We start from the raw sequence: 20,205 nt of genomic DNA on the forward strand, positions 1-20,205 counted from the left end.
TCACATCTGTTCAAATGAAACTGTATTTAGACAACAAATGTGTGCTCAGACTAAATGGGTGTTTAAGCCATGCTGTCACTGAACTGTGACTTATCAGAGAGAGAACAGAGAAGCAGGAAGAGGGCAGAGACAATTCCAGGACACAAACAGTTGTTATAAAAAACAAATATTTTCTTGACCAGTAAAATATTTCTATGTGTCAGCCTAGTAATTTGAAGTATCGCCAAATGCCCTTTGTACTTAGAGAGGTGGTGTGACACAGATTTTTCATGTCTTGTGGGTCAAACATTTTAACTCTTCTCCAGCAGGAGAGGCCCACTGCAAGAAAGAAAGCGAAGGGCCAGAACAGCAGTGGCAAGCAGGGCTGCACATCGAGGAAGTCATGGATAAATTCAGAGATGACGCCGTTTGGAGTGTGATATATCTGCAATTTCAGTCTTTATTAGACCCACGGCGCGTTTTCACGTGGACACCTCATGCAGTCCCACCCCGAAGGGTTCCCTCTTACTCCTTCCTCTGTACACGTTTCCAAACGGCTTCCAAGGACGGCCACGCGTGTGCCAGCACGCCGCCAGCAGCCACAGCAGGCACGGGCACCTGCGCAGCGCCGCTGGCTCCCTGCAAGTCCAGGGCTTGAAGGCCGGTGCCCTGCCGGACCTCCTGCACCAAGCCGGGCTCGGCTGAGAGCGGTCGCCGTGGCCGCAGAGTTGCTTCACAGTACAGAGAGAAGCAACCTCAAAGACGTGGCTCAATTCCCTGCCAGAGGGCCCCCGCCCCCCACAGAAGCTGAAGGCGCCTGGAAACCCGCTGATGGCACCCCCGCACGCTCCGCTCGGGGGTTCCCGCAGAGATCCCGACAGCCCCTAGCGCCGCCACAGATCCGAGCGGCCGCTGGACCCAGCGGGGCCGCGGGGAGCGGCCGCCGGCGGAGGAGCCGCGCGGGGCGAGCGAGCGAGGAGGGGGAGGAGAAGGGCCCGGCGGCGGGCGGGCCCGGCGCGCCTCGCAGGCTGGGAGCTGTAGTCCGCTGCCACCCGCTGCCGCGCAATCGGGAGCAGAGGAGGACTACAGCGCCCAGGGAGCCCCGCGGCGGCCCCGCCCCGCGCTGACTCGTGCAGCACGTTGTCCGGCTAACGCGCCCCGCGCCCGCTCCGCCCGCAGCGCTCCGGCCAGCGGCGGCTCCGCCGCTCCCATCGCCCAGCACGGCAGGTCAGCGGGGGCGGGGGGCGGCTGCGCTGCCGAGTCCCTCCGGGCCGGGGGGCGGCGGGGCCGTGCTGGGGCCGACTCCGGTCGTGGCGCGTGTGCGAGGGGAGCGGATGGCGGGGTGTCGCGGTTTCCTCGCTGCCCCGCAGGAGGGGAGGGGGCTACGAGCGGCGCGGCCGTGCCCCCTCGCTGCTCGCCCTTGGCACGCACCCGGCCCTGCCTCTCCAGGTGCCGGCCCGAGGTGCTGCAGGGCAGCGCCCGCTTGGGCAGGGAAGTGGCCGGGGCGCGGCGGCCCTACCCGCTCCCGCTGCTGGAAGCGCTCCCCGGGCCTGGCGAGGGAGTTGCAGCCGGGGCTGGTCCGGCGCTGCCCCGCCGATGACCCCGCAGGCGCCGGGGCCGAGGGGCCTCTCCGGGCGGGGGCGGCCTCCCGGCGGCGGGCGAGCTCCGCCTCGTAGCGGACGGGCTGAGGCGTTCGGCCCCACTCGCGGGGCGAGAGGAGGCCGGGAGGCCGGTGCCCGCCGGTCCCGGGGCGTCCCGCGAGGAGACCCGCGCTGCCCTGCCCTGCCCTGCCGGCCAGGGACCTGCGGCTGGGCAGGAAACTTGTGGGAAGATGCGACTCTTGGGGCCGTTTGTAAGGTCCCAGAGCCGCGTGTCTTCAGCTCCTTCGTTACGGCTGTTCACTGCTTTGGGGGTTCACGGACGTGGCACAACGCCTCTGATCCAGGTGTTTGGTGATAAGAGCATGGGATTTGTTTGGTTCTGGCGGGGAGCTGCGGAAAAGCCGAGACTCACAGGTTTTTCTTTTTCTTTTTTTTTTTTTTTTTTTTTTAATCTCTAAACAGTTGTGGTTTTTTTCTGAATTCACGTCTGAAAATAGTTAAATAGTCCAAATTAACCAAGCTCTTGAACATAATTCGTGTCACAGGCATAGCCTGGGCTTTTGTCTTGAGGAAAATACTTGTACTGATGCAGGTGTCCATACAGCAGAGGTGTTTATTTTTCCTAGCTTTCAGGAAGAAAGAGATTATTTTTCTTTGGTAAAACTTTGCAGAAAGTTGCAACTGATGGGTTGGAAAAGTGTGAGAACGGGATAGTCTTTTCCAAGTTAGATGCTGTTTCACAAATGTGGTGGTGACAATACTAGTCAAAAGAAATACCCAGGGTGTCTGGAATGACATTTCTCCATTTTGTAGAGTTGTGTATCTGTGCAACTACTGTTCACCTCATGAACCTCATGAATGGAGGTATTCCTTCTTAGAAAGTTAACAGAGTAAAGCAAAAAAGAATTAAAAAACCCAAACCAAACTGATTCCAGGGATTTCTCTTCTGTATTTTAGTAGGGGATAGACCTTACAGAGTAGGGGAAAAAATGTGTCCATTTAATCATCCTAAGCTAAATGAGTTTATTAATTGAAAAATCTGGGTTGTGGCTGTGGCACTGGTTTCTGCCCTGCTGTTGGTGGCAGTAGACTTTGAAGATTCAGTAACTTGTATTGACCATTGTACTGTAAATTTCAATTTTAAGTTGCTTATTGTAAATTTAGTCCTCACAGTATCTAACACGCTGGCATCTTAACTGTAGACTTGGATATTGTGTAGCTTGGTGCTAGAAGAGTTAGATTGATTTTTCAGTATATTCTTTCTTCCATATGGTAAAAATGATGAAACACTGCTGCTGCTGCCACCACAACTGTGAATGAACCACGTGGTACTGCTGTCTTCTTGTGGGAGAGTCATACGAGTGGTTTTTTTTAAATAATCCTTTTTGGAAAGCATCTTCTTTTTCCTTATTTGCTATTCAGGAAAAGTGCAAAGAGAGATTTGGGGCAGTCTTTGAAAATGTAGAAATGAGAGCAGGCCAGAGATAAGTGTGCTCCAGATTTAATGGGAGTGGTGTGTAACTATGTCTGTCTGAAGTGATATCACAGCATGTGCTTTGCCAGCCAGTGCCAGTAGGAAAGGAGGATTCTGTAGCTCTCCTTGTCCTTTCAGGAGACAGAATCCTGGCTGTCTTTCATAGATGATTTAGTACAAAATCTGACCAATATATTTTCTTGGTGATAGTTGTTACTAGGTTAGAAACATACTTGCAAATACCTATGTGACTTGAATCTGAGGTCAGACACCTTCAGTTATTGAATGCTTTTTTAAAGGGCTGTTCAAATTTCAGGTGGTTTGAACATGTTAGTTAATACTGCGGTTCTGTATTTGAACTTTAAATTTTTGCAGTGAGTATTTTTTCCGTTTCTAAAAAAGGATTCAGGGGAACATAACTTTAATATTAACCTCAGTTTATAGATTTGTATGAAAACGTGCATGCACTCAGTGACAAGTTCTCTTCCTGTACACTTCTTTTTCTAATAATAATAAAAAAAAAGTAGAGGAGCTCTTTTCTACTCTTGCCTCCTTCCTTCCCTTGCCTTTAGTTGACCTGCTTTGCAGTTTTAATTGAAATCACTGAGGGATGCAGGATCTTAGCATGTCCACGTGCAAGAATTTGAATGTCCTGATGACCCTGCATATCAAGCACTACCAGTGGGTAGTCCTTTCAGGCTGTCTGCTAAATAAGTCTGTCTCTATTGATAGTGCAACATCATGCTTTTGTGTTGAGAAGTCTATCTCAGGAAGGGCATGCATGCTTTTGAGAGCGAGCAAGCGCCTACACCACAGCTGAACAACACCATGACTGCTGGTGGAATTGAAGAAAGTGTCCAATCACCTGTGTACTGCATCTGGAGATCCTGGTCTTGCCTTGCTAGGAGGTATATCTTGCATATTGCACAACTGGTAGCTGTCCTTCAGAAGTATAGCAAGACAGCCAGTTACAGTGTAGCCTGTAAAGAAGGCCTGGGTGTGAGGAACTGGGATCTGGAGTTGCTGAGGGGTTTGCTCATTTCTTGGAAGGGCAGCAGATAGTCATGGAAATAGAGGGGTTTTTTTGTTGGTTTGGTTTTTTTTTATGTATATAAATGTATATATATTTATATATGACAGTATCAGGAATAGTGTGGCCAGCAGGATCAGGGAGGTCATTCTTCTCCTGTACTCAGCACTGGTGAGGCTGCACTTTGAGTGCTGTGTCCAGTTCTGGGCCCCTCAGTTTGGGAAGGATGTTGAGATGCTTGAGCACATCCAGAGGAGGCAACGAGGCTGGTGAGGGGCTTGGAACACAAACCCTGTGAGGAACGGCTGAGGGAGCTGGGATTGTTTAGCCTGGAGAAAAGGAGACTCAGAGGTGACCTTTTCACTCTCTGTGTGAAGGGTGGTTGTAGTCAGGTGGGGGTTGGTCTCTTTCACCAGGCAGGAACTGACAGAACCAGAGGACACAGTCTTAAGCTGTGCCAAGGGAAATAAAGATTGGATATTAGGAAAAAGTTTTTCACAGAAGGAGTGATAAAGTTCTGGAATGGTCTGCCCGGGGAGGTGGAGAAGTCACCATCCCTGGATGTGTTTAAAAAAAGACTGGATGTGGCACTCAGTGCCATCGTTTAATTGAGGTCTTAGGGTATGGGTTGAACTAGATGATCTTTTATAAGGTCTCTTCCAACCTAGTCATTCTGTGAATATACTGAATTGGTTAGGTGCAGAGTCCTTTACAGCTTAAATGAGTGGTGCAACAGCTGGATGGGCTTGGAAGTAGAACAGCTTTCCTGTGAGTGTGTAGGTAGTACTGAGTTGTTAGTGTTATCATGGGGCCTCTGTGACTGCAGTCTGGAATTTGCTACCCTGGAGCTTTGTCTCTGAGGAGTTTTTCTTCAGTTCTCTGCCACAGTAGAGCTGTGTTTCTTTACTTGTTGCCAGAAGATGGGCCCATGTCATGTAACTGTTTTCAGCTTTGTGTTCACCTAATGATTTTGAAAGAGTAGATCAGCTTGTTCACAGATAGTGTTTGGAGAGTAGGATGAAAGGGACAGGCAGAAAAAACACTACTGATAAGTAATGTCCTTCGCAGTTGGGCAAAATTATTTTGTCCTCTGAAATCCCAATTTTACCACCATAAAGATTATGTTTCAAAGTGTTTATAGCAACAGTGAATGTGTCTGCTGGTACTTTTGAGATGCAGCTTCTGCATATTTCAGCAGACAGCCATTGACACCACAGAGCTCCTTCACCCATTTCCTTTGCTTGCTGCTTGTAGGTAATGAACAGAGTGGAAAACGTGCTTCTTATAGAACTCCGTACACATGCAGCATCTGTGCTATTTCCCTTCTATTCTGCTTGGGAGTGTTTTGCAGAGAATTTTCCAAAACCAGAAGTATCTTTTGGTTCATAGCTTTACATGGCCTGAAGGGAAGATGTAGTGATATCTTCCCCAAGCTGCTGGATACAGGAAAGTCTAATAAAATTATTTTGGTTCTAGATCTTCACTGAATTCACATAATTCACATTAGAACGCAATAGGAAAGTGACCTGGATAGATGTATAGGTTCTACAAAACTGTCAGTTTCTGAGTGCCTGTCCAGACTTGAGCCATATCACTGTGGTCTTTCTGTCTCATGTTTCTAAATTTATCAGTATCTTTACAACCTCAGCAACTTCTTAAAAGAGTAAGGATTTAGGCTAATGTTTGTTCATAAATCTGCAATGCAGTATGTTAGCATCCTGATTCACCTCATACTTACTCATTTCATCAAGTAGCCCCAGTCAGTGAAATGGCAGTAACTTGTAAAACTACAGAGCGTATGAGAATGCCTTCTTGTCTTTCACCAATAAACGTGTTTTCAGTGTCCCAGGCCACATATTCTCATGTTTCAACACCTCCTTTCAAGCAAAATGAATGTAGTTGTCTTTGACTTTTATGTTTTAACTTCCAAAGCACGCAAATGGACATTGACTCTAGTGTGCAGGTACCTGAGTTTAGGCTGCGTATGTCTGCACAGTTCATTTTGCAGGAACACCTCATTGATGCTCAGAGGGTAAAAATGTGCATTTTGAAATTTGTGAACTTCTGAGTCATGAGAAACCAGTGCAATGCTCTCTACAACTATCTGTGATTACAGAACCACTTGCTCAGTTGAGTTTCAAAGGCGTGGGTTTGTGTCAAAGAGATAACATGCAATGTGGAGTAGGTCACCTTGGTAATTTTGAAATACCTTACAATTTCTGAATTTGTGGCTGTTACATTTATTGGCAGACAGGTTACCATGGAGGCATCCTTCTGAGTATGAACAGGCTATCCACAGAGTAGAAACCTTTTGGAGTTGATGATTGTTTGTAAACATTTGTAAGATTTCTGTGCATAAGTATGGAACAAACCTCATCAATCTTAAATACTGTGTTTATGTTGCAGAGTATGGTGCTGAGACTTAAGAGGGTATCTGTTATTTTGGTTTTGCCTTCTTAGTAGGTTAAATGTTAAGCATGGAAGGTGCTTTGTTAGGTGTTTCAGACAGTGAGTAAAGAGTGCAACAGTTTGTCAGTGGGAGAAAAGTTTAGTCTGTTTCTTCTGAAGTCTTGATATGCCTCTTCTGTTTACATAAAAGAAGTGATCCTGTTAAACCGTAGCAGTATTCAGATGAGATGAGCTTATGCAGAGTATAATATGAATGTAAAGTGTACAGGCTCTACTAGCTAAATCAAATATCCATTGCTAGTGAAACTGCAGGTTTAGAGGATGAAAGGAACACAGCACTCAATGCACGTAGATGCAGGTAAATTTATGTTGCTGCATCTCATGCCAAGCTGATGGAAGCTGTGTTCTGGCTGGGGATACTGGTGTTAGAGGGCTCGCACATGAGTCTGTTTGTGACATAGTCAAATTTTGTGTGTGCCTGTGGCTTATGTCCAGTTCAGGTCAGTTTTCGCTCAGTTGTAGCATGACCTGTGTGAGGTGTGCTATATTCTCACTGGAGGACTCCCACTTTATTGTTTGACAGATTGCTCTCAAATTCAGTCCTTAGCCTATCTCTTGTATTTCCCACAGCAACATAAGAGGAACAAGGATGAGTGGTGGTGCTTTGTTACTAGGAGGAAGAGGTGTCCTGTGGGGTGTATGGGGATCCTCGAAGGATCAATGATTAAAAACAAAGGAAAATCCAGATTGCAAATTGAAATGCTTTGAAAGTTCCATGAGCCTTCTAACTACTTGTTTAGCTACCAGAGGTCAGATTTGTAGACATATTTAAGCATTCATATACCTCAGTTACTTATTTGTAAGCAGGAACATACATACAATCCTGTCTCGGAGGTTACAGGATTAACACTTTGAGATTAACACAAGAGATGTGGGTACCTTCTGCAATGTTAGTGAATACTGTAGCTATCAAAAGCTCTAATAGATACGTTTAGATTTGTTTGTTGAGGGGATCAAACACAGAAATTTTTGCCTGTTCCTTTCAATAAAAAGTGGAACAAGCTGTAGTTTGGTGACTTCTTTCCTAGTTTATTTACTAGTTATTCTGATGCGTGTGCAGCACATAGAAATTATAGAGCAATTATAAGACTATGGACAACTTTTATTTCCCTGTTGTAGTGCCAGCATGTTGAGGAAACAAAGTGCTGCTTCTGAATTTCTGTATAGATCAGAAGGAGGAAAACATTCAATAAAAATATTGTTAAAAAGTAGCTGAATATGTTGTTTTATTGGTAGGAGCATGAGAGGTTTTTTGAGAGCTTTTTTATCGATTCAGTTGAATCACTGTCTGAAGGAAGCAAATTTAGACAAGACATTAAAGGAACAAGTTTAACCCTTCTGTAGGGGGATACTGTAATGAATTGTCTGTGGTGTTTGAATTTTCTCACCAAAATACCTCGCTGAAATTAAACAGGAAAGGGCCTTTTGTTCTTTAACTTGCCTTGCTAGAAGCCGTAAATTGTGAGTGCATGTGCATGTGAACCTCTTGTGTTCTTGAGACTGCAAGCTAAGAGAGTTTCAGATGCCTAAATATGAAGCTGGAACCGAAACACTTTGGTTGACTAAGGCTATCAAGTATGAAAAATGAGTTCATGAGAAGATTTTGTGCAAAGATGTGCTGCTGAAGCTGATTTATTTTAGGAAAACTGAAGGACTGATGTGAAATAGCATGTCAGGGAGTTCTTTCTGCTTCTGCTTTGCCAGCATTTGTGCAGGGTAAGTAAGCATTGCTAGAAGATGTTGAACTTTTCTGTGTGTTCCTTTCTGAACTTGCTGTTTTGGGAGAAAGAGAATAATGCCCATGTGCATGGGAAAAATACAGCCCCTCTTTGGCAGTACTTTTCTCAGTAGCAATGTCTGTCCCGTGTGCTGTAGGAACAAGAAGAGCTTGAGAGGAAATAGGTGCCTATCAATAGAGATAAGTAATGGCTAAATTCTAGGTTTGCAGTTTATTTGGTGGTCTCAAAAATTTCTGTTTGGTTACCGAGGTATCTTAAAAGTCAGCAAAAGGGCTTCATTTTTTCACATATGTATATATAAACAACAATTTTAAATGGCCTAATGAACGGCAGGTCCCCTCGGACTAACAAAGATGCAATAAGCACAAGAATTCCATTTGCAAGGAAAAAAGGTGTTTTGAGGTGGAGATTCAATCATATTCAATCATCAGTCACCTCTCTTTGTTTCTTCTAGCTCCAGGAATTTTCTTGGTAGTACTCAAAGCAGGAGAATGAATCCCTGATTAAGACAGTCTCCTGGCAGATAAGAGAACAGAAATACTTCCTAATCTCTGATCTTTATGAGTGCCTAAAAGCTGTGTCTCGCGGTGCATCTGAAAGAAGTGCACTGTCATGTCTGAGATTTTCAGTATATGATATAGCTCACAAGGGGCTCTTACAGGCCTTTGAAGTAGCTGGAGCAGGGGAATTTGACTGGTTTCACATGTTCATGCCAAATCTCATGGTAAGTAGAACTTGAGGTTATGAGATACTCCAGTATACATATTATGGAACACTGTCAATAATTATCTGAACTTTTTTTGCCTGTGGCTTTTCAATTTGGGATTGAATTTTCTTTCTGTTAAGTTCTGCTGACCACCTCTTTTTTACATGCACCTCATCTGATCTTCAGTGATCTTTTTGTCCTGGAGGAGCAGTGCTGTGTGTTACACCTCTAAATGACTGTGAGACTCTTCCCTGCTTGCCAAAATAGTTTAAAATTCACCTATGGTTGAACAAGCACAGACAAATAAGATGCCTTGTTGCCTTGTGTCATTTCTTTACAAAAGTAAACTTAAAAAAAAAAAAAAAAAGAAGGAAAAAAAGCCCAAAACAGGTTGGAAAACTAAACTCCAAGAAATTTTGAAATGCATGGATGTAAGTTGTTCAAATGATGCCAGAATTTGATCTGAATTGGCCCTTTTTCTTGCTATTGGACATGGTGAAAGGAAGTGCATACAGCTTTGTGCACTTCATTTGGTTATCTGTGTAACAGCAAGGTACGTTCAGTCTCCTCTCAGAGGCTTCAAATTATATTTCAAATATCATAGCACTCACATACCTTTTGTGAATACATAGACGTACAAGGATAGTGTCTTTCACGTGGATGAGCTAGGTCAGCCTGGAGTACCAGGTATTTGACTAATTCCCAAAATATATGGACTTTGCCTAGAGCTGCTGAGGAGGATGCTGCTAGCTGAGTATTCAGCTTTGCTTGTACTCTGGTGAGTCTAGAAAGAGGTCTTCTGCATGGAAAATTTCAGCTCCAGTGTAACTTGAGCAGATCTCAGCACCTGAAAACAAGAGTATAAAATCCTGGGTTGGAAGGGATCTTCAAGGTCATCTAGTTCCAGCCTTCCTGCAGTTGACAGAAGCACCTGTAACTAGACCAGGTTGCTCTGAGCTCCATTCAGACTGGCCTTGAACTCTCACAAGGGTAGGGCATCCACAGCCTCTTTGGGCAACCTTTTCCAGTGCCTCAACACCCTCACAGTAAAGAATTTTTTCCTCATATCTGAATCTACTGTCTTTCACTTTGAAGCCATTCCCCCTTGTTCTGTTACTACAGGTCTTGTAAAATGTCCCTTTCTGTGGTTTTTGTAGGCTCCCTTCAGGTACTGGAAGGCTGCAATTAGGTCACCCCAAAGCCTTCTCTTTTCCAGACTGAACCACCACAATTATCTTAGCCTTTTGTTGCAGGAGAGGTGCTCTAGCCACCTAACCATCTTGGTGGCTTCCTCTGGACTCAGTCCAACAGGTCAGTGTCCTTCCCATGCTGGGGACCCCAGAGCTGGATGCAGCACTGCAGGTGGGGTGTCACCAGAGCAGAGGGACAGAATCACTTCCCTTGCCCTGCTGGCCATGCTGCTTTTGATGCAGCCCAGGACACAGCTGGCTTTCTGTGCTGCAAGTGCACATGGCCAGGTCGTTTCTGGCCTCTCATCCATCAGCGCCCTCAAGTTTAAAAATGTGGGAGATGGATGGTGGGTGCTGCTGCCTAGTATCTGTTCCCAACAAACCTCTCTTGTAGAAAAGCAAGTTGGGTAGACATTCAGGCAATGCAGTCAGATCCACACACCGCACTCACTGCACCTGGCTCAGCGAGAGAGGCAAGAAAGGCTCTTTTTGCAAGGTTTTATTCCAGCAAGGTCACATGAAACTGAAGGAAACCCAGCGAGAAAGGGAACCACCACCTGCTGCAGGCAGCTTAAAAAGGGGAAGGGCTGGGGCCGGAGCTAAGGGCTGGGCAGGGCGCAGCCAGGAAGGGTATCCAACTAATGAGGGAACAGGGAAAGGAGAAACTAGAGGAAGTCCATGTGGGAGTCTGTCTTTTTCCCCCAGGAGGACTACTCCATGGTAGTCACTGGCACCGACAGCGCAGAGGACTTGGGAATTGGCTGAGAGCAGAGAGTTCATGGGATGCTACACAAGTTCTCAGCAGGGCTATTCTCAGTCCCTTCATCCCCAGCTTGTATTGACAACGGGGGGTTGCCCCAACTCAGGTGTAGTACCTTACACTTATTAAACCTCATGAGATTCCCACGGGCCCACTTTTCCTAGAAGAAAACAGTGGCAGTCTTGCCTGTCATTGTGGCTGCACATTCTCTCATCTGGCCATGGAAGTATTGTTTCAAGGATTCCCTGCAGAGGCTGGAGCTGGAAACTGCAGGGAAACAGTGAGTTGGAAACAAACAGCTTGTTTTCTCCAAAGGTATAGGTCAGTTAAAAAACGGTGCTAGTTAGCTTGAGTAAACTTCAGAAATCTCTCCCACACCCACACCAGTATCAGACATATAATTTAGTTAGTGGTGGGAAAGGGATGATGTTTTCTAAAATGTCACTTAGTGGGAAAAAATACCGTTTAGTGCTTCTGTATAGGAATCTATTTTTAAAACAAAACTTGCAGTTCATTAGTTTGAAGAGTACTCTGCAGATAAAAGACATATTTTCAAATGCCAGCAGACCTTAATCAAGCTTAGAGGTTTAGGTTGTATTTTGGACCAGCTGATTCACTGACAGAAAAACACTGTGGTATTTTGCACACAAACCAATTGAGAACCAAGCCCAGGGCTGAGCATCAGAGTATTGGTACACTCTGAGTTGAACAAGTATTTTCTCAGAGGGCAGTTGGTTTCAGCATCTCTGCTTCATGCTGTTCCTCAAGTTTTGGTGCTGCCCTTCTTCCTGCAGTTGTCTGATCAGCTGAACCTTGGTAGCTGATACAAGCTGAATGCCTTGGTAGAGTTGGGGGGGCAGGGGTGGGGAAGTGATGTTTTTTTTTTTAAACTGAACCTGCTTTCCAGTGTGGTTTACTGCATAAGTCAATAAGTAGTTAAGCCAGTCTGTCAGAGACAGGACAGGATAAAAAGAGGTGCTGAGTTTACTTAACTCCACAAAACTGACAGACTGTCTGGAGTGAGGTGTCTGAGGGCTGGTGTGTCCCATTGAAGTTGCAGGTCTCAAGGCAGGGCTTTCCTTCTGCTGTACTGCTTTAGATCTGTCCACACCACTCGTAAATTGTGGAAATACTGAAGCAGAAGAGCAGTTCAGCTTCACCTGCCATTTCAGCTTACTCTGACACCCAGGTTTCCTTGACTTGACTCCTTGGAAGGCAGGAGGGTCCTGGTTTTAAAATGATATTGTGCCTTGTAGTACAACCACTGGAGTGCTTACATTGCCTGTGCAGACTTATTGCATGTTCTTGAATAGTTTGTTTTAATGAACCTCTTGGACTGTGTGCAGTGTGTATTTTTTTGTTTTAAAGAGGTATTTGCCTCACAGCTCAGGAGTTGTGTCTGTAGCTGTTGCCTGCTCAAGCTATGAGAATCTGTTGGATTTCATGGGGATTCTGCTCCAGAGACCATGCAGAAGCCAGGATTTTGGCCACTCTGCTTTTTCTTCTTGCCCAGCCTGCAGCTGTGATCTTGGGTTTGCTGGCTGACCATGAGCAATGGACAGGAAGAAGGCACAAATTCCTGAAATCCCTGCTGCATGGTGGGAGATGTGCCAGTGGACAGAATTACACTTGCTTCATACTGCCCAGGCAAATGCTCTTTTAAAGAAATGTATTTTAAGCAAAGATAGAAAGCAAAATGGCTTTCTAGAAACCGGAATGCAGAGCGCTAATCCGACTACAGGAGACTTTTCAATCTGGGGAATGGGGAGGCTTGCTATTGCCATCACATTTGTGTGCTGAAGTATACTGTCAGCCAGATGCCAGCCAGCTTTTCTCCAGCTTCATCTGACCGTAGGGCAGGAGCCAGACTTGTTTGTCCACTCCTCAGAGTGGGGCTGCAAATGTATTCTATGAATAAGTTGTTCAGGATTGCTCTCTAATAAATTAAAACACTGATCACATGTACTGTGAAGTAGCTCAAATGGAGTTAGCCCAAAATGCTGTAGTAAAGAAGCAGCACATTCTTTGAGTGCTTCAGTATTAGTGGGATGGCAGTGAGAATAAGTAGAACGAGTATTAGTCATGCATTCGATGTCTTGTGTAATTGCCTCAGAGTACTACCCAAGTCCAATCACAGCACTGCCAGCTTCAGGGAGAACTTGGGACTTTTATGATTCTGTCATTGCTATTGTTAAACTAAAACACGGAAATCATTCAGCAAGGGCTTGAAAACCTAGTTTCACAGGTTTGTCACACAGATACTGGCTGACTGATCTTCCAACCCTCGTATATTTATAAATATATGTGGTCACATGATGCCGATAAAACAACATGCACGACACTATAGTTTAATATTAAGATTGTGACTGCTTTCCTATTCTGTGCAGCAGAAAAGTCCTAGAAATATAGAGGATTCCTAAAATCTGCCTAAAAACTGTCTTGATGTAGTTGATATGAACTAGACAGAACTACTGAGTAAGTTGAGCAAAATTTTTGCTATTGCAGAAATTGTTCTTTGGCTTGAGCCACCTCAAGAACCATACTGAAACAGGCTGGTTTTACGTACCGCTGGGGGAGTTGCTGTTGGTTTTTTCTGTTTTTCTTAATGGCAGTAGAGTTGAAGAGGTGACATATGTGCCTCTTCAGTTTGCTGCTTTTATTACTGCAGTCTTTATTAGAGACTGTAGAGACACTTTTTTTTTTCCCAGACAGTTCTTGAGCAAATGTTCTGGGTTATGCCAATAATTTTTAATTCTCTCCCATCTCTTTTTACTTCTTGCAGTTCTTGTGTGGTTGGTGAAAATAAGTCTACACTGCAGGAATGCAAGAGGAGCAACAGCCTGAGGTAGGGCTTGGAAATGAAGTTTGCATCTCAGTACAATCGCAGGGAAGGTCAAGACTAAATCAGCCAGGTTCTTCCACTTATTTTTAGGCAAGTTCTGCAAAGTCTTAGGACTGAGAATGCCAGTGTGAGACCCCTTTTAAAATGGAGATGGAGAGCTGAGTGCTATTGTTCTTGATACATTTAGGTTCTTTTCAGTTTCTCTTTCCCTCCAGTTGCAAAAGCTAAAATGGGTCTTTTCTATTATGCTACTTGCAAGTAAGGAATTGCATAAAGTCGCCTAACCTATGAGATGAAACCTTTAGGAGGAAAAAGGTTTTGTGAGTAAATTACAGAAATTGGTTATATACAAATAATCTCATTGTACATGGCTTACAAATAATCTCATTGTACATGACTGAAGTTCCTTGCCAAATTAAACTGAGATGCTTTATCTATCCTTTCTGTTCCTTTTCTTCTTTCATACCCATGTATCTCAAAACCTTTTTCTGGTATAACAGGTGAAGCTCAGGAAATTTTTGTCCTATGAAGTCTAAGAACATCAGTTCTTTTGTCCTGTTAATAAAAAAAAAAGAACAGCAGATTCCTAATGTGGTGGCTTAATGCTGTGCTCATTGCAGTGTTGTGATGTTGTGATGACAAAGCCAGCATAAGTGATAGGATTAATTCCATATGTTACAGATGGATAAATTTTTCCAAAATATTGTTGTGACTAGACTTAACGTATGCAAGCAGTAGTCAAGCCATATGTTATGATCAAAAGCTGAGCTGGTATTAAATTAGATTTGTGAATGTAATTGCAATTTGCAGTGTAATTGCAGTTTGCAGTTGTCAATGAACAGACTTCTGCTTGGTACTGAAAGGATGATGTGTTGCTGTGACTATTTCAAACTTTGCACTGTAAAGCTGTTGTACTTTTAGAGTTTAGTCCATGAAATGTATCATAAGTTTTTCCTTGCCTTCAGTAGGGCCACGGTAAGACACTCAGGATTTATTTTCTCAAAATTCCTGTTTGGCATAATGGAATGCAAGAAGAAAATAATTACTCTTATAGAAAGCTCTTAACATTTGGGTGTGCTTGGTACAGCCTTGCTTTAAACCTTACCAGGTTAAGTATAAAGTACATAAACCAGTCATTTTAGCTAAAAAGCTGTTATCCATCAGGAGAGGTTGGCTGCCTGCTTGCTGACTCATTAATATTGTCTTTGGGAAGTACTTAAATGATGATGGGTTGTAATCCCGTCTCTAACTTTTTTACTTAATGTTGTTCAGAAATTCCAAATTCTTCCAATAATCATCCTGATTGCACTTTGAATTAAGGTAGTTGCCTAAAGGTAATTTATAATTTAGCTTTTCCTTATTCCTGAGTCTTTCCTGCACTAACTCTGCCTCTCTGGCTTGAATGACATTGGCCGAATGGCTGGAACTGCTTGAATTCTATAACTTGCTGGTTAATTAAAAATAAGAAAGATATTTGTTAGCCAAAGACCTGTATCATATACTTCTAGAGATAATATTGAAGAGTCAGTCTTTGTGAATCTTTTCAATTGTTTTCTGTTCCTTTAGAGAGCAAAACTCTGCAGATGCCTTGTATCTTTTTGACTTTGATTTCTGATATGTATAAAGTCAACATGCACATGAACTTTCTAAGATTTCATGTGCATGTTGTGTAATTGCCTTATTCCATCAAATACTTGGCCTGACTCTTCTAGAATGGATGTGTTTAGTCTTGTGAGTACTGATTAACTTTGTCAGACTCCTGACGGACTAATGCTGACTGGTAGTTGAGTCAAATGGTATAAAATAATCAGGGCAAATTTTAGTTTTCAACACAAAGTGCTGTAGTAGCTGTAGTACTGTAGTAGTGTTAGAGATAAATTTGTTCTTTTTATCTGGAATTCCTTTTATTTTAAAACTCCATGTAAGGTATAAATATCTCTTAAAACAGGCATGAAATAATCAGTTTTTAACATGTTCTTTCTCATACTCATGCAGCTAGGAAAAATAGTTGTAAAATCACAGATATTTTGAACTGTGACACTGTTTAAATTATTTACTTGCTTGAATATTATCAGTAGGTTCAAACAGTGTAAACTCACAAAGGGAAAGATGTATTGAAACATTTCATTATAATTCCCAGCCTCCTTTTGAATTTGTTTCATACAGGCTGCTGCAGATCCAATGTCGTCCTCTGATGCACCCGAAGATGGCCCAAAGGAAACGTCAAGTATTTCGCAGAATATCTGTATGTTTCTGGTTTGACTGGGGAGGGTGTATCATACTGGAAGGGGTATTCAACTAAATATCCTCGCCTTTTCCTTACCTAAAAAGAACACGGCTGTTGGCAAAAAAGGGACATGCAAATGAAGTTCTTGATTTGTTTCAAGGCCCAGTTGTGTAAATCAAATTTAGAAAGAACAATGACATATTGATTGTCACTTTGCTGATCCCATACTTTAAACAGTAAATATTTTTAGATTTAATGGATACACTCAGCTATTGTTTTAAGCTTAGCTATTGCTTTCTAAGCCAGTGATGCATGAGTATATGTTTGCTTTGACAGTCTGGCATCTAGTGATATGATGGTGATGAGTTGTCCCAAGTGGAATGCTTTGCCCATGCTAGCATGATAATGTTTTGGCAAGCCTGCAAGATGTGGCAATAGAAGTATTCCAACCAAAACTGTCTTGTGAAGTCCAGGAAGAGTATCTTTTCTTACCTGTTATTGGTAAGATCAGATAATGACAGGCATTTCTTTCTCAAGAGGAAAAAACCAAGGCTTCTTAGGATTTGCTTCATCTATGTTGATACACTGTTATGATATTAATATATCCAGTGCTCATTTATAACAATAGGAACATTCAGATTGTGCTTTCTGGCAAATAATAGGCTCTGACCCACCTCAGGGCAAACTAGTGTGTAACAATAACACTGCTGAATAATTCCTAGGGATCTCAGCTTTCATGGGAGCAAACAGAGCCTTGACTAAAGTTGTGGGAGGTGTATGCAGACCTAAAGCAGCAGATTAATTTTTTTATGTTGCTGTTTTTTTTTCTCTAGATATAGAAGTTTGTTCGATAAAAACCATAGCTGCTCCTGAGAATGTTTTCCTTAATTGTGTCCTTAAATTATAACATCTGGTGCTGTACCACTATCACATTTTTTCTTCATGTGAAACATTATCCAGTCCAGTAGTGAGTATATGTGTGAGGTGAAAGCTTCAAAAATAAATAGAAATCACACCCTTTAAGGGTTACCAAATATGTAGAAACCACTTTCAATTGGGGGAATCTGAACCATAAATGGCTTTAGGCTAGGAAAGTATTTGAGACAGGTATTTATACACACTTCCCCATGTATTATGTTCTCCATTAGACATCCACTTTTGACCATAGTGGGAGGTGAGATATTTGCTTAGGTGGGTTTTTGTTCATCTGCTATGGCTGCTTTTATAATTATAAAGACTGAGAGTGCTACAAATGCAACAGCCTTACCTCTACTTCCTTTTTCAGTCATGTTTTTCTTACCTCCTCCTCAGCATCACCATCTGTTTTGGCTGCAACATTGTCGTAGCTCAGACAGTACTGATTGCAGCACACCATGTTCTTGGGTATTGACCATGAAGTAGTAGGTTGCTAAAATGCTAAGAAGGATGTTGAAAGGTTGCTTTTAGTTTTTTTGTTTGGGTTTTCTCTTTTGTTTGGTTGGTTTCCTTCTAATTTGTTGGGGGTTTTGTTTGTTTGTTTTTGGTTTGGGGTTGTTTTGCCACACAGTTAAACCAGATTCATAAAACGAATGTCTGGTAGGAGGCTGTAATTTATCTGCATCTTTGACATCCTGCCTACAAACTGTTCACTAATCTTTTTTTTTTTTTTTTTGTTCCCCTGGGCTTATGATCCTATTCCAGGCTTCTGGAGACCACTTGAGACCTCTGCTAACTTGCAGCAGCTTGCCAGAGAAAGAGAGTTGGTTGGAAACAAAACTCTGCTTTCCTGCTTGATACTTTTTTTCCTAAGATGCATTACAGCTTTAAGATGACTGATTCAAAGTGACTTTTATTTCCCATTGATGTAGAGTTAAAGCTTCTCTGTCTCAGTCAATGAGGCTATCTGGCAATGAGCATCTCTGACAGAGCTGAGAGATCCTCCTGTTTTCCATACAGCAGGCTTGATATAGAGGAGCTAAACTCACTTTGTACCATTTTGATCTTAAATAGTTGTTGAATCTAGGGAAGAATGACTGGATTCCTGACCTAAATACCTCTTAAGGTTTAATTTTCCTTTGTGTACTGATCCCTGGTGTGTTAATCACAGAAAAGGCTAAGGTTGGTACTGTAGGTATCCTATATGTGCCAATATGTGGAGGTGACTTTGCCATCATATTCACACCAGTGTCCATGTATTGCTATCGTTTATATAGATAAGAACCCCAAAATGGAACACTTTGGGTTTAGAATTTAAAAAATGCCTTTTTTTTTTCTTTTTCTCTAATTTAGTGTATACCTTTTCTAAGTATTCTTTGCTTCTCTGTCCACCTCACCTGCCACACAGCTTCTCTCTTTCCCTTACTGAACTGCGTGGACAACCTGTCCCAGTGTCCACAGGGTAGGAAACCTGGACTGAGACCCATGCTTGGAGGCAGCCTCTCCAGTGATGGCACTCTCAATGATGTAGCTTCAGAATTGAATGTAAGATTACAGTGGTAAATCAATGGCCTTTTAGCTCTGCTCTGCTGTTTAGTGGCGACATTTTTATTTTCTGGATTACTTACCTGCACTTTATATCATGTGTGCTTTTCTTTTCTATTTTTCTTTACATTTATAGCTGATGCAGATGCGTTTAAAATTCTCCTGGAGATGAAGTTGAAGAAGAGGCAGAAAAGGCCTGCTTTACCAAGCACTGTGACTGAGCTTGATACTGAGGATGGTTCTAAAGTATATGTGGTTGGAACAGCCCACTTCAGTGACAGCAGCAAAAAGGATGTAGTAAAGGTAAATACTCAGTGTAAGCCCTTCAGCAGTATCTTTGTAATATTTCAGCTTAGTACTAAGTAGAATGAAGTCCAGCTCTCTGACTTGGTTTTGTGCTGTAACCTTCAGGCTCTGTTTTTCTAATTGGCTGTTGGAGGGCTAACTGCACTATGGGATAAGAAGCTGACATGTTACAGTAATAATTTTTGATGCAATATATTGCTCTCCCAGGTCAAATATTTTTATTTACCCTTCCATTAAAAAGGCAGATACAGTGTCAGTGTTGAAAGTAGAAATCTCACTAGTGAAGCTTACATTGCCTGGAGAGTATTGGGCTGTAAAACCATGCTGTGCAAAACTTGGATTCCATTCTCAAGCTGCAAATAGGTCTGAAGCCCTAGTGCAAGTAGGAACTATTTCATATTGTACCTCCTGCAAACTCTGCAGTTTAGAGTGCCTTTATTCAGGAGCTAGAAGGGGAGGAATCTTGTAAGAATCAGGGTTGCAGGGTTGACAGTTCTGACACAAAGCGTATTCTAACTCAGATAGCAAAATACCACAGAGTACAGTCAAATTAATTTTGTGAATGTGAAAAGTTTAACATGAAGTGTTTCTTCCCTGCTCCCCTCCCAGCACAGTATGTTCACCATTATCCTGTCCCAAAGCATCCAGTAACTAAGACATTTTGCTGTCACCTTCCTTAATATTGTTGTCAATGCTTAGTTATTTGGAGAACTCTTATTTACTATTCTACTAATTGAAAATTATTATTGGAATGTGATCTTAAGGTCTTTTTTCTCTTTAAAAAGTTGATATTGGCTGTATTTCTCTTTATTCCTTTCTAAAGCAGTATAAATAAATTCATCTTTTTCAGACAATACAAGAAGTGCAGCCTGATGTAGTTGTAGTGGAACTGTGCCAGTACAGAGTTTCTATGTTAAAGATGGATGAAAAGACATTACTAAAAGAAGCCAAAGAAATAAATCTGGAAAAACTTCAACAAGCTATAAAGCAGGTATGATTCCTACAGTGACAATTAAAGGTTTATGTTGAGCAATTTGTAAAGTTGCAATCAGAGCTAGTGTTCCCCCGAGCTGGGAATCTAATACTGTTGATGTAAGTGAGAGTACTACTACAGTGGCAAAGCTAGGTTTGGGTGTTTTTTTTCTATTTTCAGATGGAGCATTGAGGACTTTCTTTTCACAATGGGATTGGTTGGGCAAATTGTTGACCTTCACAGGAATCCTCCTGCATTTAACAGCTGCTCCATTTGCAGGACACAAGTCTAACTTTGCAATTTGTAATGGTTTGCTAATATGTTTAAATGTGATTATTCCTGCAATCTGCATCTGTATCACAGCTATTTAAAGAGCACTTAATTTTGGTGTTTTCTGTTTAGCTGCATTCCTTCCTCATCCTAGTGTGTTGCTCTCTAATTCCTGCCTA

The 20,205-nt window shown here is 42.7% G+C and overlaps 1 protein-coding gene across 2 annotated transcripts in view; it reads left to right on the plus strand.

The window, feature by feature from the left end:
• The first annotated feature begins 1,113 nt into the window (after positions 1 to 1,113).
• TRABD (TraB domain containing) overlaps positions 1,114 to 20,205 on the plus strand; it is a 30,066-nt gene continuing 10,974 nt past the window's right edge. The window contains exons 1-5 of one of the 2 annotated variants that reach the window (XM_068189804.1): positions 1,114 to 1,206; positions 13,731 to 13,793; positions 15,957 to 16,035; positions 18,614 to 18,780; positions 19,634 to 19,774. In XM_068189804.1, the coding sequence (XP_068045905.1) occupies positions 13,770 to 13,793; positions 15,957 to 16,035; positions 18,614 to 18,780; positions 19,634 to 19,774 (411 nt within the window). In that variant the 5' untranslated portion in view covers positions 1,114 to 1,206; positions 13,731 to 13,769. Of the gene's footprint in view, positions 1,207 to 13,730; positions 13,794 to 15,956; positions 16,036 to 18,340; positions 18,478 to 18,613; positions 18,781 to 19,633; positions 19,775 to 20,205 lie in introns of those variants that run through there. The other variant, XM_068189805.1, reaches the window with a different exon arrangement.

The sequence above is a fragment of the Anomalospiza imberbis genome, chromosome 5, assembly GCF_031753505.1.
Source record: "Anomalospiza imberbis isolate Cuckoo-Finch-1a 21T00152 chromosome 5, ASM3175350v1, whole genome shotgun sequence".
NCBI classification, from domain to species: Eukaryota; Metazoa; Chordata; class Aves; order Passeriformes; family Viduidae; genus Anomalospiza; species Anomalospiza imberbis.